General features: G+C 40.8%; 1 protein-coding gene across 3 annotated transcripts in view; it reads left to right on the top strand.

The window, feature by feature from the left end:
• Nucleotides 1-18,655, top strand: part of LOC118542091 (transmembrane 9 superfamily member 2-like) — a 74,083-nt gene that overhangs the window by 22,170 nt on the left and 33,258 nt on the right. For all 3 annotated transcript variants that reach the window (XR_013444535.1, XM_078064084.1, XM_078064083.1), the window contains exons 6-7: nucleotides 2,231-2,358; nucleotides 7,007-7,118. Coding sequence is in view for 2 of the 3 variants with exons in the window: in XM_078064084.1 (XP_077920210.1) it covers nucleotides 2,231-2,358; nucleotides 7,007-7,118 (240 nt within the window). In the remaining variant the exon portion in view is untranslated. The remainder of the gene's footprint in view (nucleotides 1-2,230; nucleotides 2,359-7,006; nucleotides 7,119-18,655) is intronic.

Here is an 18,655-nt window from a genome sequence, read left to right as displayed (position 1 = left end):
AGTAATCTCTGCACCCAACCTAGGGCTTGAACTTACGCCGAGATCAAGATTTGCATGCTCTACCAACTGAGCCAGCCAGGCACTCCAGAGTGGTACATTTTATACAATTGATGAACCTACATTGACACCCAGTGCCTGTAGTTTACATTAGGGTTTACTTTTGGTGTTGTACATTCTATGTTCATGTTGCTTTTATGAAGATATTTGTTATGTTATATTTACCATTTGTAGTTTTCAGCGGGAGATTTAGCCCAAATCGGATTGGAATTGGAAATCTAGTTGAAGTTTTAAAGCATGATTTTGACATCTAGTAGGAAGGAAACTAACATTTAATGATCTCCTTATTCTGTGCCAGGTGCTGTGCTAGTTCTTTCCCTATAATTTCTCACTTAATCCACTTAACAATTTTATGAAGTAAGTGATGGTATCCCCATTTCAAGAAAACTAAGGCCAAGAAAGACTGACATACAAAAGATTATATGTGGCAAAATCTGAATTGCATCCCAGTGTTTTTTGATCCAAATTCTGTTCTCTCTGTAACATATGAAACTACCTCTTGTATTATTTGAGCCCCTGTAGGATATTAGCTCTTAGGGCATAGTTAAGAAGTGCTTGGCACATAATAGATGTTCAAAAATATTTGCTGAATGAATGAATGAGTGAAGCAAAGTTCCTAGCCTTGTGATCTACTGGGGAACACAATTGACTAGGGGATGTAAACATGGAAATACACTGACTACAATTCGAATGAAGATAGGTACTCTTATGATCTCTACATTTTAGGTGTGGAAACTGAGACACTGAGGGGCTAAGCAACTGGTCACACAGGCTAATACATGCCATACCTGAGCTTTCAACCTGGGCAGCTTGACTGTGGAGACCACATCCTTAACCACAATGCGGGGATGCTTCTATTAGTACATACCATGGACATCCGATACCAATACATGGTATACTCCATACTAGGACATGAAAATCTGCTAGCTGCATTTTATTTCTCTATGTGGTTACACCATATTTCATTTAACTGTGTTCATAGACAGTCTTGGTGGTTTCTTGTCCTTTGCAATTATGGACAGCACTGCAGCGAGTAGTACGTACTTTCCAGCCCAAGCTGACTGTGCTGTTCCCCCATAGGATCACTCTTACCCTCTTCTCTGTTATCATTGTACTAAAGGATCTCTAAAATTCCTTCAGGGCATCACCCTCAGTTCTGAGATTTGTGAGCCATAATTCTTAATCTAGGCATACTGCATGTTGTAGATTACTCAATATGGTAATTGACAAGGTTCATTTGGATTCATTTTCTGAAGATTGAAGGGCCTGGTTGATGTAATAGCTAATATTTATTGAAGGCTTCCTATGCCAAGCACTGCACTGAATACTTTACAAACATTATTCTATTAAATCCTCAACCATTCTATGAGCAATCCTATTATAGTTCCCATTTTTTTTTAGTTAAAAAGATATTTTTATAAGTAATCTCTACACCCAACGTGGGGCTCAAACTCATGACCCCGAGATCAGGAGTCACATGCTGTACCAACTGGGCCCCTGTACAACAGAGGAAACTGAGGCTCAAAGAGGTTAAATGACTTGTCTGTGGTCAGATAGCTAGTAAACGCTGTCTGATTTCAAAGCTCATATTGCAAAGCCCTTTGTTTGCTAGGGCTGGCTAAAAATACACTACAAAATGGGTAGCTTAAAACAACAGAAGTTTGGGGCACTTGAGTGGCTCAGTCGGTTAAGCGTCTGCCTTTGGCTCAGGTCATGATCTCAGGGTCCTGGGATCGAGCCCCGCGTCGGGCTCCCTGATCAGTGGGGAGTCTGCTTGAGATTCTGTCTCTCCTTCTGCCCCTCCCCCCTTCATGCTCGCTCTCTGTCTCTGAAATAAATAAATAAATCTTAAAAAAACCAACAGAAATTTATTGTCTCATAGTTCTGGAGGCTAGAAGTCCAAGTTCAAGGTGTAGGCACGTTGGTTCCTTCTGAGGGTTCTGAGGGAGAACTGGTGGTTGCCAGAGGGGAGGGTGATGGGGGATGGGCAAAATAGGTGAAGGGGATTAAGAAGTACAAACTGCTAGCTATAAAATAAGTTATGAAGATGAAAAGCATAGGGAATATAGCCAATAATATAGTGGATCCCATTTTTATTCCATGGTCAGATTTTATATTTTTTATTTTCTGGGAAAAGTTCAAACTTCTTTAAAATTTCTGTGTCTTTTTGCAGCCTGAATTCAACAAAAGTAATACTTTCTACCTCTTCAACCACGTTGATATTATTATTACGTATCACAGGGAAAGTGAAAGAAATTGGGCTATTGCAAGATTGGTTGCTGCTAGACTTGACCCCCAAAGGTAATTATAGAATATCTTTTTAATTAGTTCCTTTAATTTAAAAATTAATTCAGAATGTAGACGTTCTCAACTAGAATTTTCATTTTTAGGGCACACATGTGATGTAACCTTAGACATACAGTTTGAAAAATTAAACAGGCAATTTATTCCCTTCTACCTATAGTTAGAGTTTGAATACCATGTAATGTGAGGAAGAATTGACATATGTGGAAGGGAAATAGACTTATTGAGGGCATCCTAACTCTCTTCTTTACTTGCTGCCATATGACAAAGAGCTTAGATTTAGATTTGTGTTTCTTCAGAGGACGGGTCTGTTACTGGAGTCTATTCGGCAGGTATCAGCTGAATATAAGGAAGAATCTACTAACAATTAGAGTTCTCTAACAAATAAGCAATCTCAAGAATTAGCAGGTACTTTATCCCTGTACATTTATAGAAAGAGCCTGGATGACCTAGCTGTAAATTAGAACTCTTCAATTAAGATAGAGATGGGAATATAGCACACAGTGTATAAAATCATGGTCCATTATGGGCAAAATATTATAAAACCTGAAATACTAAGATGGAGGGAAGAAGTTATCCCTTGAAACCTATTTGCATATATTAAAGGAGGCCCATGTGGTATAGTTTTCTGAATACAGAACAAGGAATTAGGAAATTTGGATTTTAGTCTCATCTCTCCTGGTTCCATTTTGCAAGTCAACCCTAAGTTTGTAGAAATGGATCAGACTTCATTGTTTTTAAGGCTATTGCCCCATTTGACTTCTGCCAAGGTTCCATCTGGCACAGAGATTATTCCCAAAGGGAAAGTAGAGTTAGAGACTGTATTGTGCCAAGCTTTTGACCATTGGGTAGGTTAACTTGATTTGTCATGGGCTTAATTTCCTCATCTGTGAGAGGAGAGGACTGAATTAGGAGTTTTTAATATGGTCCCTGATATATCAAACTCTGGACATTTGTATTGATGTGTATTTTTCTGGGTAAAAGGGCCTATAGATTTCATTAAACAGACCCCAAGTGGTGAGGAACACTGGTATTTTCCAACTCTGGTTTATCTTAGTAAAAGGATATTCTTTTAAAATTAATGTCTATGTTAAAAATTTTGAGGCTTATTTATCTTTGCAAGGTGTTGCAAGTAGGAAATAAAAGAAGGCTTAAAGGGATCAGAGTATATTTGTGAACAACAGGAAATAAACATAGCTACCAAGAGAGGCCAGGAAATACTAATCATTGTCAAGGGCAATCACCTATGCTTTTTGGTGTATGTCCCTTCTGATATCTGGCAAGAGAATGTTAGGAGCATGGACTGTGAGGTCTAACTCGGGATGGCTGCTCATATTCGAAGTCATTAGGTAGTAAACATACAGAGTATGATCATCCAGGCAGCTAGTCCCATCAGCTATATGAAAATCAAACTTAATGCTTTACAGTTATATCTCATATTGTCAGACTCAGAGTAAAAAAGCCAAGAAAATAATTTTTTAGACTTATATTTATTCTACACTGCACATAGCAACAGTTTATGTATGCATGCAATAAAACTTTTATCTAATCATTGTAAAGGTCATTTATGTGGGCCCCTTGAGAACAAGGACTGTGCTATAAATCATTTTTTTAGAATTAGGCAGTCTGCTCAAGGTCATAAGAAGTGAGTTAGGCCTAATGGTATTCTAGGCCTACAGTCTTGTGTTTTCTATTAGGGACTGTACCCAGCTAATTTCCCTGATGGTTACCATAGTTGATCATTTCTTTTTCCTATAATTACTTGCTTCATTTGGCTTTTGGATTACCATACTTTACTGATTTTCTCCTGTTTCACTGGTTGCTTATCAGTCTTCTCATTTCTCCAACATCTTCATATTGGAGGGCCCCAGGACTGAGTCTTTGAACTTTTTTTTTCTTTATATATACTTACACATTGGTAATCTTGTCCTGTCTCATGGCATTGGATCCTACAACGACTCTTAGATCTGTAAACTTGTATATCTAGCTGTCTACTTGACATGACTACATGGATGTCTAGTAGGCATTTGAAATTTTTAGAAAAGATTTTATTTATTTGAGAGAGAGAGAGAGAGGGCACAAACGGTGGGAGGAGGGGCAGAGGGAGAGGGAGAAGTGGGCTCTCCGCCCGGGGCTGGATCCCAAGACCCTGAGATCATGACCTGAGCCAAAGTCAGACACTTAACCCACTGAGCCACCCAGGTGCCCTGGCATTTGAAATTTAACGTGACCAAACATGAACTTGTAATCTTTCCTCCAACCTGTTTTTCCTGTTGTCTTCTCTATCTCAGCAAATGGTAACTACATCCTTCCAGTTGCTCAGGCCCCCAAACTATGGCAGCACCCTTGACTCCTCTTTATCATTTTTCACTCATACCCTGTATCTATTCCAATCCTTTGGCAGACCATGGGACTCTGTTTTTAAAATATATTTAGGATCCACCCCTTCTCATCACCTCCACCGCTATCCTCTGGTCCAAGACATCACTACATCTCACCTGCCTGATGGCAACACCCTCGCTGGTCTCCCGGTGCCATCCTTGTTTCCCAGCAGTCTGTTCTCAATACAGTGTGCAGAGCATTCCTTTTGAAATGTCAGCCCATGTCAATCCTCTGCTCAGAATCTTCCAGTGACTTCCCATCTCACTTAGAGTAAAGGCCCAAGTTTTGAAAATGGCCTAGAAGGCCTTATGCAACCCGTATGTAAGGCTGGTGGTTTAAAATAGGCCTTTTACATTGATTGGAGATCTTAATATACCTTTTGCTGCATGATCTCTCTCATATGAAATGCAGGTATTTCCTGGGCTGGATTCAAGGGCCATACTTAAACATACTTAAACAGTAAACCTTGATATGCGTTATCATTTGGTAATGTAATGTTTTTCCTGTAGATGTTAAGTTTTTATTGGTAGCCTTAACAGTGATCATTTAATTCATAGCTGTTTTATTTTATTTTTTATTTTTAAATTTTTTTTTAAAGTAGGCTCCTAGTGTGGAGCCCAACACGGGGCTTGAACTCACGACCCTGAGATCAAGACCTGAGCCGAGATTAAGAGTCAGACATTTAATTGACTGAGCCACCCAGGTGCCCCAATTCATAGCTGTTTTAAAATATATTTTGGCTTTAAATAGAATTCACCCTACAAACACTTAGTAAGGGCATATCATATGCCAGACACTAGGGTTACAAAAATGAATAGGAAGAGGGGCATGTCAATAACCCCCCTCAATTGTGAGTGAATGGTTTAATTGTGCATAGACATGTAGAAATAACCACCCCATAAGGATTGCATATTGTCCTTTACACAGAAGCCAAGGGATAATTTGTATGTTGAGTAAATAATTCAAAAGGGAAGCGCCACTGTTTCTCCTTTGATTTTTCTCTCTCCCTTTTATTCCTCTTTTATTTTTCAAGTAATATTACAGTCTCTTTATTCCTGACCAGGCACTTGTTAGCTTCATCAGTCCTTAAGTTTAGTTTCACACTTCTTTAGTTTTTGCTTTCCATCTTCTATTTTTTATAATCATCTTTTTCAAATACAAAAGGTTTGCATAGATTGTCCTCGCTACCTTTCATCACTAAGCATGGCATTTTACACACAGTAGGCCCTCAGATCTCTGGCTGCTTATAAATATGATTTCAAAACCTATTTGGTTTTCTAAGCCTACAGCTAAGAATACGAGACAGGTTGTTTAATATATTGGAGAGGGATGAGATGAAAGATGAGAAATAAAGCCATTTGCTAATAGAAGGACTTTAAAAAATCTATCCACAGCCAAAGAGAAGGTTCTTTTTTTTTTTTTTGAGATTTTATTTTTAAGTAATCTCTACATCCAACATGGGGCTTGAGCTTACAACTCCGAGATCAAGAGTTGCACGCTCTACTGACTGAGCCAGCCAGGCTTAGGAGAAGAACCATGAGAAGGTTCTTAGGGTGATATGTTTTCCCCTGCTATCCGAAAGTAGAGTGTTCCTATGAAAGCTTTTGGAAGCTGAAATGCCAAAGCCAAGAAGCAATTGCCATTAACTTATATGGAAAAATTTGTGAGCGTTCCCAGACCCTCCAAATCGCCTCTCTCAGGCTTTTCTGATACCTTAAGACACATCTTGCTAATGGATGCACAAAGTAAACCGAGATAAAGCACAGATGCTCACAGACCCAGTTCAAAGCATTGGTGGCTTGATGCCAAAATGCTGTGTGGTTCCCAGGGAAGGGGCCGGGTGGTGCCACGCTCACTGCTGGGGTGCGAGCTGCCTTTATTATGGCTCCCTGCAAAAGCGATGCTGAATCCTCTTTTTGATTTTTCATAAAAGTGAAAATCCTCTTTGCATTTCTTTCAGTTAGTTCGTGAAAACAGGCACTAATGTAGGTCTTTCGTTAAAGTGAAGTGGCATAAAGTGAGCTTCGGAAAAGCAGGGCTACCTGTATTGCATTTTGGGCAGTATGTTGACTCTCATTTGAGTGTTGGGGACATTTAGAAACAAAAGTATTTTAAGTCATAAAGAGTTTTAAATATGAAATATAACAAAAGACGTATTTTTTCAGTCTGCTATTGTTATATGCCTGAATAGCCGTGAATTGGCAATTTACAGTGGCGGTTTGGTATAAAAATTCCTTTCCCTTCCTCCCCGCCCTTTTCTTAGCTATAAGCATTCGGATGAAAACGACCTAACTTGTAATGGACCCCCTATGGAAATTCCTGGAGAACATACAGATAATTTGAGTGTCACCTACACTTATTCTGTGAGATTTGAAGTAAGTATTCCATGCCATCATCTTACTTTTGTTCCAAATCAAGTATATAAATATCATATACTTCCTTAATAGTAAAGCCTTAATTTTCATCATCAAAGTTTTATAACACAGCTAAGAGCCCAGGAAAGTAGGTTAAGTTCTTTATATTAAAACCAGTCAGAGGACAATCGTGAAAGGAATTCTGTATTAAATCTCCCACATTTCAGGTACTGTGTCAGATAACTTACTTTTTCTTATTTTACGTGGAGGTTTAAAAGAAGTATGTGGGAAACCAGAGGGGTGTCACCTGCGGTTGGCAGGCTGGCAGGCTGCTCAAGTGGGACCTTAAAGGAAGAGTATGTTGTGGAAGAGACAGAGTATATCATGTACTGAAAAGAACATCCTTTTTTTTTTTTTTTTTTTTTTTTAAAGATTTTATTTATTTGAGAGAGAGAAAGGGGGAGCGGGGGAGAGGGAGACAGGCTCAATCCCACGACCCTGAGATCATGACCTGAGCCAAAATCAAGAGTCAGATGCTTAACTGATTGAGCCACCCAGGCACTCCGAATAGAAATTCCTTATTGGGCTCAGACTGACCTGTGGTTCAAATTGAGGCTTGGCCACTTACTAGCCGGTGTGAGCTTAGGTAAGTCATGTGATCTCAGGCTCAATTTTTTTTCCTCATGTCATTTCATCCTCATTTTCAGAATATGTAAAGACCTTAGCATGACACAGAGTAGGTCCCCAACATATGGCATTCATTATTGTTTCTACATCTGTCATTTTTCTTTTGTAAGTAGCTGTTTTTATGAAGTGGTATGTATTTTGGGAAGCTAGACAGATATACAGACTGACTATTAACATTCTGGTGAATAATCTATCAGTCTCTGATGCCCATGTTTCCCAAAGGTTTTTCTGGAAACTCGTTGCTTCATATTTATTTTTGCTTTGTATTTTCAAAAGTGTTATGTGAAAAAGGGATTCTATGACAAGGTTACTTTGGATAATGCTAAGTTAAACAATGTTAAAACAATGGCATCAAGGGTACTCATTATATTAAAAAGCACTGTGAATATTCAGAAGATGATTATGATACATGGTATTTCATAGACCATGGCAGAACTCATGGGGTTATAATGTTCTGTAGAATATATCAGGGAAACACTGCATGTGGTACCAAAAAATATGCCACTTTGTACAAATGAGGTATTACATGTGCTATTTTCACTCCATGTGTACATAGAGTTACATCCTTCTTTTTATTTACTGCCTAATACATTTATTTTTTAAAGTTTTAAAAAAGATTTTATTTATTTATTTGAGAGAGAGTGAACGGAAAAGCATGAGCAGGGGCAGAGGGAGAGGAAGGAGCAGACTCCCCGCCGAGCAGGGAGCCCGATGCAGGGCTCGATCCCAGGATCCTGGGATCATGACCTGAGCTGAAGGCAGACACTTAACGACTGAGCCACCCAGGTGCCCCAAGAATTTTTTTTAAGATTTTATTTTTATTTCAGAGAGGGGTGGGGTGGGAAGGGGCAGAGGGAGAGGGAGAGTTTCAAGCAGACTCTGTGCTGAGCGCGGAGCCCCACATGGGGCTTGATCCCACGACCCTGAGATCATGACCTGAGCCGAAATCAAGAGTTGGACGCTTAACCCACTGTGCTACCTAGATGCCCCTACTACACATAATGTGTAGGCCATAGTTGATTTACTTAGTGTACTTTTGAAAAGAATGACCCAAATGTCTAATTTTTAATTACTATAAATAATGCTTTAATGAACATTCTTACTTATTTTCTTCTGTGATTATCTCCTAAATTCCTAGCAGTAGGATTATTTAGGTAAAAGGGTGTACATATTTTGATAACACATTGCCAAATTCTTGTCCAGACAAGTTGCTGGGGCTGACGATCTGCTGTTCCCTCACACACTCAGCAGTACTAGGTTTTTGTCAATTTTTAAAAATCTTGCTTCAGAATTTTAATTCTGTGACTATACCAAAGGAAGATTGATTCATACTAAGCAAACTCCTAAGGGTCCAATGTATAAACCAGAATACCAATTTATTAATTTACATGGAGAAATATAAATGCCAAGCAGACCACGCCATTCCTGTTAGCTGGTTAGCACATCTGCCTGTTATAATGATATGTGAGAAAGCAAATATAAATAGAATAGAATAAATAGAAAGTTTCTTGGTGAGCATAGGACCCCAGAGCAAAGGGAAATGGCTATTAAAAGATGATATTCATGGCATTCTAGTGCTCCGCTTGCCCATGGACCAAATGTTTATATTCATGGGTTAGGGACTCAGCCCCGCAAAGTATTAGAGGTGCTTCACCAAAAGATTAACTTTGGGGCTTTCCTTTTTTTTTTTAATTTTTTTAAAGATTTTATTTATTTGTTTGACAGAGAGAGACACAGCGAGAGAGGGAACACAAGCAGGGGGAGGGGGAGAGGGAGAAGCAGGCCTCCCACTGAGCAGGGAGCCCAAGGCAGGACTCGATCCCAGGACCTGGGATCATGACCTGAGCCGAAGGCAGACTCTTAACGACTGAGCCACCCAGGCACCCCTGGGGCTTTCCTTTTATAGGGAAAACCTTTTATGACTATATAGATCTGTGCATTTCTCTTTTTAGTTTTTTTTAAAGACTATATCTCATATTTTTGATTCTGCTTTGATCATCCTTGATTTCGTATAAAAGGCTTATTTCTTAAAGCTTTAGATGTGCTTTCTTGAGACCAAACCCTAATCACATTATTTGGGATTAGGTCTCAAATTTCTTCAAATATTTACAAATTGTGCTCAGTTTGTGTCATGTCTATAGGTGGCCTGACAGCCATTACAACATGATTTTTCCTAATCTCATTCTGAAAGCAATTCCAGGTTGGGGATGCCTTGCTTTTGTCCCTATGTATCACTTATGTGGTTATATCCATTTTATAAATGAGGATACTGAAGCCCAGCGAGGTGAACTAATTTTCTCAGGGTCATAGCTGGCCGGAGGTGGAGGTGATATTCAAACTCAGATCTGTCTGGCCCCCAGACTCATAGCTTTTCTACCTACTCTTCTGGCTTTCTTTATTAAAGCTCTGTTATATTTTCTGTCCACAGAGTTACTGTGAAGAAAATGAGAACCGTTTATGTTAGAAATGTGTATGTGTGTACTTTGGATCACCCAGCTAGAGGTCAGGATTACTTGATCCTACATCCTGCTGTTCACCCAAAGTACAGTTGGTAAAAACAGTCAATTTACTAGTCCAATAAGTATAGTCCAGTCAGCCGTCTGATCTCTGGATGAAATGCAGAAGTGTAATCTGAGGGAAGGAATGAAATACACCCTAAAGAAATTAAAATAACCTTTCCCCAGTGATTGAGAATATTATTCAGAGTCTAAGCTACTATCAGAAGTTGATCAAAGAATTGAAGCCCTTCTACATATTTATCTCTTATTCATCAGCTGTTAAAAATTTAAACGTGGCCAGTGGGTGGGGGGGCTCCTGGCTGGCTCAGTTGGTAGAGCAGGTGACTCTTAATCTCAGGGTCGTGAGTTCAAGCCCCACGTTGGGTGTGGAGCCTACTTAAAAATTAAAAAAAAATTAAATGTAGGAACTTTTATGTTTACAGTAAAAGCCAAGGGAGAACACCTCTAAATTGAAGTTCAGATTCATATCAGGAGTCTTATTTGGGGTTATGGCTCAACCCCTGTTTCTTAACAGGTCTCCATCCTGGAAACTCTTCCAGGAGAGGGAATTATCTTCCTCTCCTGTTGAAGCTCATTTAGGGTGCTTAGAAGGCCCTTGGCTTCAAGAAGTGGCACAATGGAAAGAACCACACGTGTCTGAGTTTGAATTCTGGCTCTGACATGTACTAACTGTGTGAACTTAGATAGGGTACTCTGTGCCTATTTTTCCTAATCTGTAAAATGGGCATAAAATCATCACCTCTGGTGATTACTACCAGAGATATGTGAGCTAACATAAGACATTTAGCATGGGGCCTAGCCTGTAGTAGACACACAATATTTCCTATTCCTTCTTGTGGATACAGGAGCACGTGATTCATAAGTGTCTCACACAACAGTAACTCATGCATGCAGCGAGCACACCAAGCCACAATATTCTTGATCTGAACACCAGAACGTTGCTGTTGTAGGTGGGGGAGGGTGTCAGGAGGAGTGGTGGTGTATAGCTCTGGTGCTGTTCATTTTATTGTCTTTAGTTGAAAAATGCCATTTTTTTTTAACCCCGTGACAATGATACACATCAACATTTCCCAAAGTGCATTCCCTAGAACACTAGTCAAACAAGTTTGGAAAATGCTACTTTCTACTACTTCCTTTTTTAGCTTCACAAAGCACATTAGTAAAATATTTAAAAGTCTCCTAGGGTGCCTGGGTGTCTTGGTCAGTTAAGCATCTGCCTTTGGCTCAGGTCATGATCCCAGGGTCCTGGGATCGAGTCCCGCATCAGGCTCCCTGCCCAATGGGGAGCCTGCTTCTTCCTCTCACTCTGCCCCTCCTGCCTGCTCATGCTTTCTCTCTTGCTCACTCTTGCTCTCTCTCAAATAAATAAAATCCTTATAAAAAGAAGTCTCCTAATAAAGAAACATTTTGACTGAGTCTAACCCAGCATTTTACAGCTACACTTGGCTCTGGAGTACTCTTCTGGAGTATAATTTATGTTACATCGTGGATATCACTTTGGGTATCCCACGTGTACATGGTTGTTGCATCTTGGAGTAGCTCACAAAATCTTATTGAACCCATAACACAGCTTGAACTTTCAGAGGACAAATAAGAAGCAAAGCTTCATACATTGGTAACTGTAATATAAAATAAACTGCATTATGGCTTATGAAGGATTTTGTCAACTCACTGGGTTGACATCATCATTTGTTGAAATGCTTCAGTGGTAATGACTATTTGAAGTGGAATTTGAATTTGAAAACCACTATTTTTCACTCTCCAGTTAAATAATTGATTCAGGTCAATGTTATCAGTGGATGTTAAAATTGGAGGTGAATGAGTATTGGGGAAACTGGTTACTCTCACAGTGGCAAAGTTCACCCCACAGATGACTTGCTAATTGCAAATGGGAAAATATAAAACTGAGTGGACAAGGAAGTAAGTGAACATGAGTTCATACCAGTATCTCGGACTTAATCCAGTACTGCAGTGTTCGGGCTAGCCCTCTCCCCTTGCTCACTGGTAACTTCTTTCTCTGACACTGAGAAACCTGGCCCCTATCGTCTACACTACGTTGACTTATTTGTTCAACCCTAGCATACATGTAATGTCAGCACTGATAACCTATAACCCTGTGAGAGACGCATTTATTAACTAGAATGCCATGTTTGTATAGCACTTATTTTGGTAAAGAAATACCTTGTGTTCTTTTATCTTGTACCAAGTCTTTGAAATCCAGCATATATGTTACACGTGCAGCTCATCTCACTTAGGACCAGCCACATTTCAGGTGCTGAATAGGCATAGGGGACTAGGGGCTGCCATCTTGGCAAAGATCTAACCCTCCACACTTCCTGGGAGTTTCCCCTTTGGTCTGTGCTTCTGCATGTTTTCCCTCTTTTTGTTGCCTCTCACTCCCAGTACAGAAGATCCCACGAGGTCCTGTGACATGGATTGATTCCAGGCCCTTGGTTGGGTGAACCACACTGTCTTACCCTCGTACAGACTGTGGAAGCCTTCCATGTACCTCTGGTACACACAGTCATTCTCGGGGTCAGTGGGGGAGGGGTCCGCACAATCCTGACACACGGATGGAGCCAGGGGACATGGACAGGAAGCCAAACTTCATGCATATGTCAAGCCACTTACAGATGTCAGTGCCATGCAGCAGCTGGGGCTCCTCAGCCACCTGGGTTGTGACCTCCCTCCTCCTGGCCTTCCTCTATCGCCTTAGACCTCCTTGTACCTCCTCTACAGCCACCTGCAAACTGCTGTTTGGAAGCAGAGCCCATGGTCATTGGCTGAGATTGTGGGCCTGAGCCCCTGCTCAGGCAGCTACTAGCTACAGAAAGGTCCAGAGGTAATATAATTTTTAGTTAAAAAAAATTCTGTCTTTTTGGTTTTTTAGTTAAGCATCTTGGGCACTTTATGTTTGCAGAAAATGATTCATGTTCCCAAATGGGTATAGGTTGGGAGTTTATATAACAAATTTGTTCAGAAGTTATTGAAGGACGGGTCATAAAGATTAACATTGGAGTAAAGACCTTTCATTCGTCCATTTATGTGACAAATATTTATCGAGTGCCTATTATATGCCTGGCATGGGAATTTTTATAAAGTACTTACTTTAACTTCATTTCTCACAGTAGTCCTCTGAAAGCAGGTACTATTTTAAATCTCCATTTTATAGAAAATAAAACTGAGACTCATAGAGGGAAAGTCACTTGCCCAAAGGATTATAGTAAAGGATTATAAACCAAGATTAGTCTGACTAGAGAGTCCAGGCTCTTAATGCAGCCTCTAAAATACACGGTGTGACTTTAAAATGGTGGGTGAATTGTCCAGGAAGGCTTTGTAAGAGAGGGACCTTGAGCTGGGCTTCTAAGGATGCTGCATGTGATTTGGATGGAAGGGACAGAGGTGTGTGAGGCATTGTGGGAAGGCCAATGGACTGAGTTAAGAGAGCCGGATTTTGGGAATTTGGCGAGGAGCTGGGGTAGGACTTTCTGGGTAAGATTGTACATGGTGTATGTGGAGAACAGCGAACAAACGTCCAATTGAAACAAAATTGTTTTCCTTTGCTTATCCATTCATCAAAGGACATTAAATGCACTTTATGTGCCAGGCGTTAGGTGCTAGGGTTTATAAAGGCCAAAGAGATTCAGTCTAACACTCTAGACTTTAATAGTTTATATAGTATTGGTATAAAGGTTAGAAAGATAGACGTAGGCCAGATTTTGAATGGCCTTGAGTGCCAGGCTAAGGTATTTCTATTCACAGTACTTTTATTTCAGAAACTTACTGTCTTTATACCACCAACCAAACGTTTTTAAGAAGGTTTCATTCTAATCCCAGTACTCTTAGCTATGTATATGAGTTATATAAGTTTTATTTGTGGGCTAGCCTGGGACCCTAGCCACATTTATAGCATTGTTGTTTGTTTTTCCCTCCAAAATATATTCTTGATTTGTAGGCAGCATGGGCCACTAACTGAATTGAGAAGCAGAAAATTTTGGTATTTTGGTTCTAGCTTGCCTCAAACTCATACTGTGACCTTGAGCAAGTTCATTTGCCTCTCTGGACTTCAGTTTCCCCAAAATAAAATGAGAGAGTTGAAACAGATGAGTAGTTCTTAACCCTATCACATCGATGTCCTCTTTTATTTATTTATTTATTTATTTATTTTAAAGATTTTATTTATTTATTTGACAGAAAGAGACACAGTGAGAGCAGGATCACAAGCAGGGGGAGTGGGAGAGGGAGAAGCAGGCTTCCTGCTGAGCAGGGAGCCCGATGCGGGGCTCGATCCCAGGACCCTGGGATCATGACCTGAGCCGAAGGCAGACGCTTAACGACTGAGCCACCCAGGCGCCCCTTTTATTTATTTATTTAAAAGATTTTATTTATTTGAGAGACAGCATGTGTGTGTGTGTTGGGGTGGGGTGGGATGGGGGAGGGGCAAGTAGACTGTGCTGAGCTCGGAGCCCCACGTGGGGGCTCAATTCCACAACCCTGAGATCATGACCTGAGCTGAAACCAAGAGTCAGACACGCTCAACCGACTGAGCCACCTAGGCTCCCCTGATGTCCTATTTTATTTTATTTTATTTTTTTAAAAGATTTTATTTATTTATTTGACAGAGAGAGAGATAGCAAGAGCAGGAACACAAGCAGGGGGAGTGGGAGAGGGAGAAGCAGGCTTCCTGTGGAGCAGGGAGCCCGATGTGGGACTCGATCTCAGGACCCTGGGATCATGACCTGAGCCGAAGGCAAATGCTTAACAACTGAGCCACCCAGGCGCCCCCTATTTTAATATCAAATGTTTTTGCAGCCTCCCTTTACTGTGAATTCACATTTATAGATACTAGATGGTTGAAACTGTACATGTAGTTTCAATAAACATCAGTATAACACCCTAACTATAATATAAAATAAAAAGAAAATAACTTTTAATAACATGTAGTTCAGTATATATTTCAGCCCCTGTCAGATGCATGCACCATTGTGTATAATCACTGTAAATGTGACAGCTGTGGATGCAGATGAAGATGAGAATATTGTACATAGGTAGCTCAGGTACCCCATATTTCCAAATGATGGCATGATTTTCTGAAATGTTTTTTCTTTTAAGATTTTATTTATTTATTTGACAGAGAGACAGCGAGAGCAGGAACACAAGCAGGGGGAGAGGGAGAAGCAGGCCCCCTGCCCAGCAGGGAGCCCGATGTGGGACTCGATCTCAGGACCCTGGGATCATGACCTGAGCCGAAGGCAGATGCTTAACAACTGAGCCACCCAGGCGCCCCCTATTTTAATATCAAATGTTTTTGCAGCCTCCCTTTACTGTGAATTCACATTTATAGATACTAGATGGTTGAAACTGTACATGTAGTTTCAATAAACATCAGTATAACACCCTAACTATAATATAAAATAAAAAGAAAATAACTTTTAATAACATGTAGTTCAGTATATATTTCAGCCCCTGTCAGATGCATGCACCATTGTGTATAATCACTGTAAATGTGACAGCTGTGGATGCAGATGAAGATGAGAATATTGTACATAGGTAGCTCAGGTACCCCATATTTCCAAATGATGGCATGATTTTCTGAAATGTTTTTTCTTTTAAGATTTTATTTATTTATTTGACAGAGAGAGACACAGTGAGAGAGGGAACACAAGCAGGGGGAGTGGGAGAGGGAGAAGCAGGCTTCCTGTGGAGCAGGGAGCCCGATGCAGGGCTCGATCCCAGGACCCTGGGATCATGACCTGAGCCGAAGGCAGACGCTTAACGACTGAGCCACCCAGGCACCCGATTTTCTGAAATGTTGATCAATTTTGGTAAAGTTTCAAACCAGGGGCACCTGGCTGGCTCAGTCGGTTAAACGTCTGCCTTCGGCTCAGGTCACGATCTCAGGGCCCTGGGATCGAGTCCCGCATTGGGCTTCTCGGGCTCCCTGCTCAGCGGGGAGCCTGCTTCTCCCTCTCCTTCTGCCTGCCGCTCCCCCTGCTTGTATGCTCGCTCTGTCAAATAAAAAGAAAAAGAAGTTTCAAACTGAACATAGTAGTTTTCCCTCAATTTACATGGTAGTTGCAGTCCCCAAAAAAGGCAGTGTTATTAAAAACGTGTAAAAATAACTTTATCTGTAAAATGGAATTAGAATCTAGGCACGGACCATAATCATTTTTAAAATTTTAAAATTTTTATTTATTTTTAAATATTTATTTGAGACAGAGAGAGCACGCACACACAAGCAGGGGGGAGAGGCAGAGGCAGAGGGAGAAGCAGGCTCCCCACTGAGCAGAGAGCCCGATGGAGAACTTGATTCCAGGACCCTGAGATCATGACCTGAACCAAAGGCAGACACTTTACCTACTGAGCCACCAAGGCGCCCCACAGATCATAATCATAAGCAGTCTCTCCCTCACACCATATTGGATGGCGCATTTGGAAGTTTTTCTCAATTCCTTGTTGTGTTGGTTGGTCTCCCAGTGCGCTGTAGAAGTCTGGCGTTCTATGCTGCTAACACCAGAAGCATCCCTACACATTTTCATTCTGCCCCCTAGGGGGCGCTGCTCCCCGTGTTGAAAACATCTGGACTAGAAGAAGCCCTCGTTGTCTGCCCATTTGATTCTTGGAGCCCCTGCCTGAATATTTATTGAGTGAGATCCATCGTGGGATACTGTGTCAGGACTCAAGAAGTCCTGTGTGTGTTTCTACCTTTGCTTCTTGTGCCTCCAGTGTAAACAAAATTAAGGGCTTGTTTTAGGAGAATTGCTATGTCTTAGAAAAGACTTTGAAACGCTGGCATGGAAAGAAGCAGAATAACTCATTAGTTTTCAGTGGATTAAGGAAATAGGTTCCACCACTTAGTTATCTGTCTGCATTTGTCATTTTGTTCTCAAATGTGCCTTAGGATTTTTAAATAGTTTCTTATTTTCTTAGGGAAGAGTAATATGTGTTATAGTCTGTTATTTCCAGCAGATGGCAATGTTTGGTGCAAAAACCATTAGGTTTAACAACTGCAGATTTTTCTAGGCTCTCTTTGTATTTAAAATCCAAACTTCATGGCGCATATTTGAAAGTATATCTCCGTTTTTTTTTTCTTTTTTTAGATTTTATTTATTTGACAGAGACACACAGAGAGAGGGAACACAAGCAGGGGGAGTTGGAGAGGGAGAAGCCGGGCTCCCGCCGAGCAGGGAGCCCGATGTGGGGTTCGATCCCAGGACCCCGGGACCATGACCCGAGCCGAAGGCAGACACCCAACGACTGAGCCACCCAGGCGCCCCTATCTCTCCGTTTTGAAAGACTTGATATGAGTTAACTTGCTTAAGGCAATGGATAGGCTGGTGAAGAAGATGCCCATAATTCAAATTTTTACTATGCTTTTATGCAATGAATATTTATCCCTTGATTTGTCTAAAAATTCTGATTTCCTTATAGGTTTTATTTTTTTTATTTTTATTTTCTTAAAGATTTTATTCATTTGAGAGAGAGAAAGCACAAGCAGGTGGAACAGTAGGCAGAGGGAGAGGGAGAAGCAGGTCCCCTGCTGAACAGGGAGCCCGACGCAGAACTCAATCCCAGGACCCTGGGATCATGACATGAGCCGAAGGCAGACGCTTAACCCACTGAGCCACCTAGGCGCTCCTCCTTATAGGTTTTAAATAATAATTTATTTCGAAACAGTTTCAGACTACAGAAAGATTGCCAGAACACTACAAAGAACCCCCATAGTCTCTTTAATCTCAGACGCCCCAATTGTTACTATTTTACTCATTTGCTGCATTGTTGACCCTTATCTGTGTGTCCATTAGCCTTAGTCTTTCTCTGAATCTTTGGAGAGCTAGGTGTTCCATCACCCCTAAACACTCCGGAGTCTTTCCCCCAAACAAGATCACTTTCCTACTGGCATAGCATATCACTAGCATAGAACCCTCCAAATCAGGAATCTGCACTGGTATCACATTACCATCCGGTTCACATCCATCCATTCAAATGTTGCCAGCTGGCCAAACAATGTCACTTTTTCCCTTCGTGGTTTGAGATCCTATCCAGGAGTATGTGTTGTTTAGGTTGTGATCTCCAATCCAGACTGGTTCTTCTGTCTTTCTCTGTCTTCCACAGCCTTGAAATTTTTATAGAGTAAGGACTTTACAGTCTGCAGGATGACCATTAATCTGGGTCTGTCTGATGGTTCTTTATGAGCAGGCTCAGGCCGTACATTGTAGGCAGAGATTATACAGCGGAAGTGATGCTGCACGTTAGGAGGCATGTGATGTCAACCTGCTTCGTCACTGGTGATGTTAACCATGATCTCCTAGTCATCAGGTTTTAGCTAAAATCAACCGTTGAATTAAAACC

The sequence above is a fragment of the Halichoerus grypus genome, chromosome X (assembly GCF_964656455.1).
Source record: "Halichoerus grypus chromosome X, mHalGry1.hap1.1, whole genome shotgun sequence".
NCBI lineage: Eukaryota > Metazoa > Chordata > Mammalia > Carnivora > Phocidae > Halichoerus > Halichoerus grypus.
This window is presented reverse-complemented; position numbering and strand designations above follow the sequence as displayed.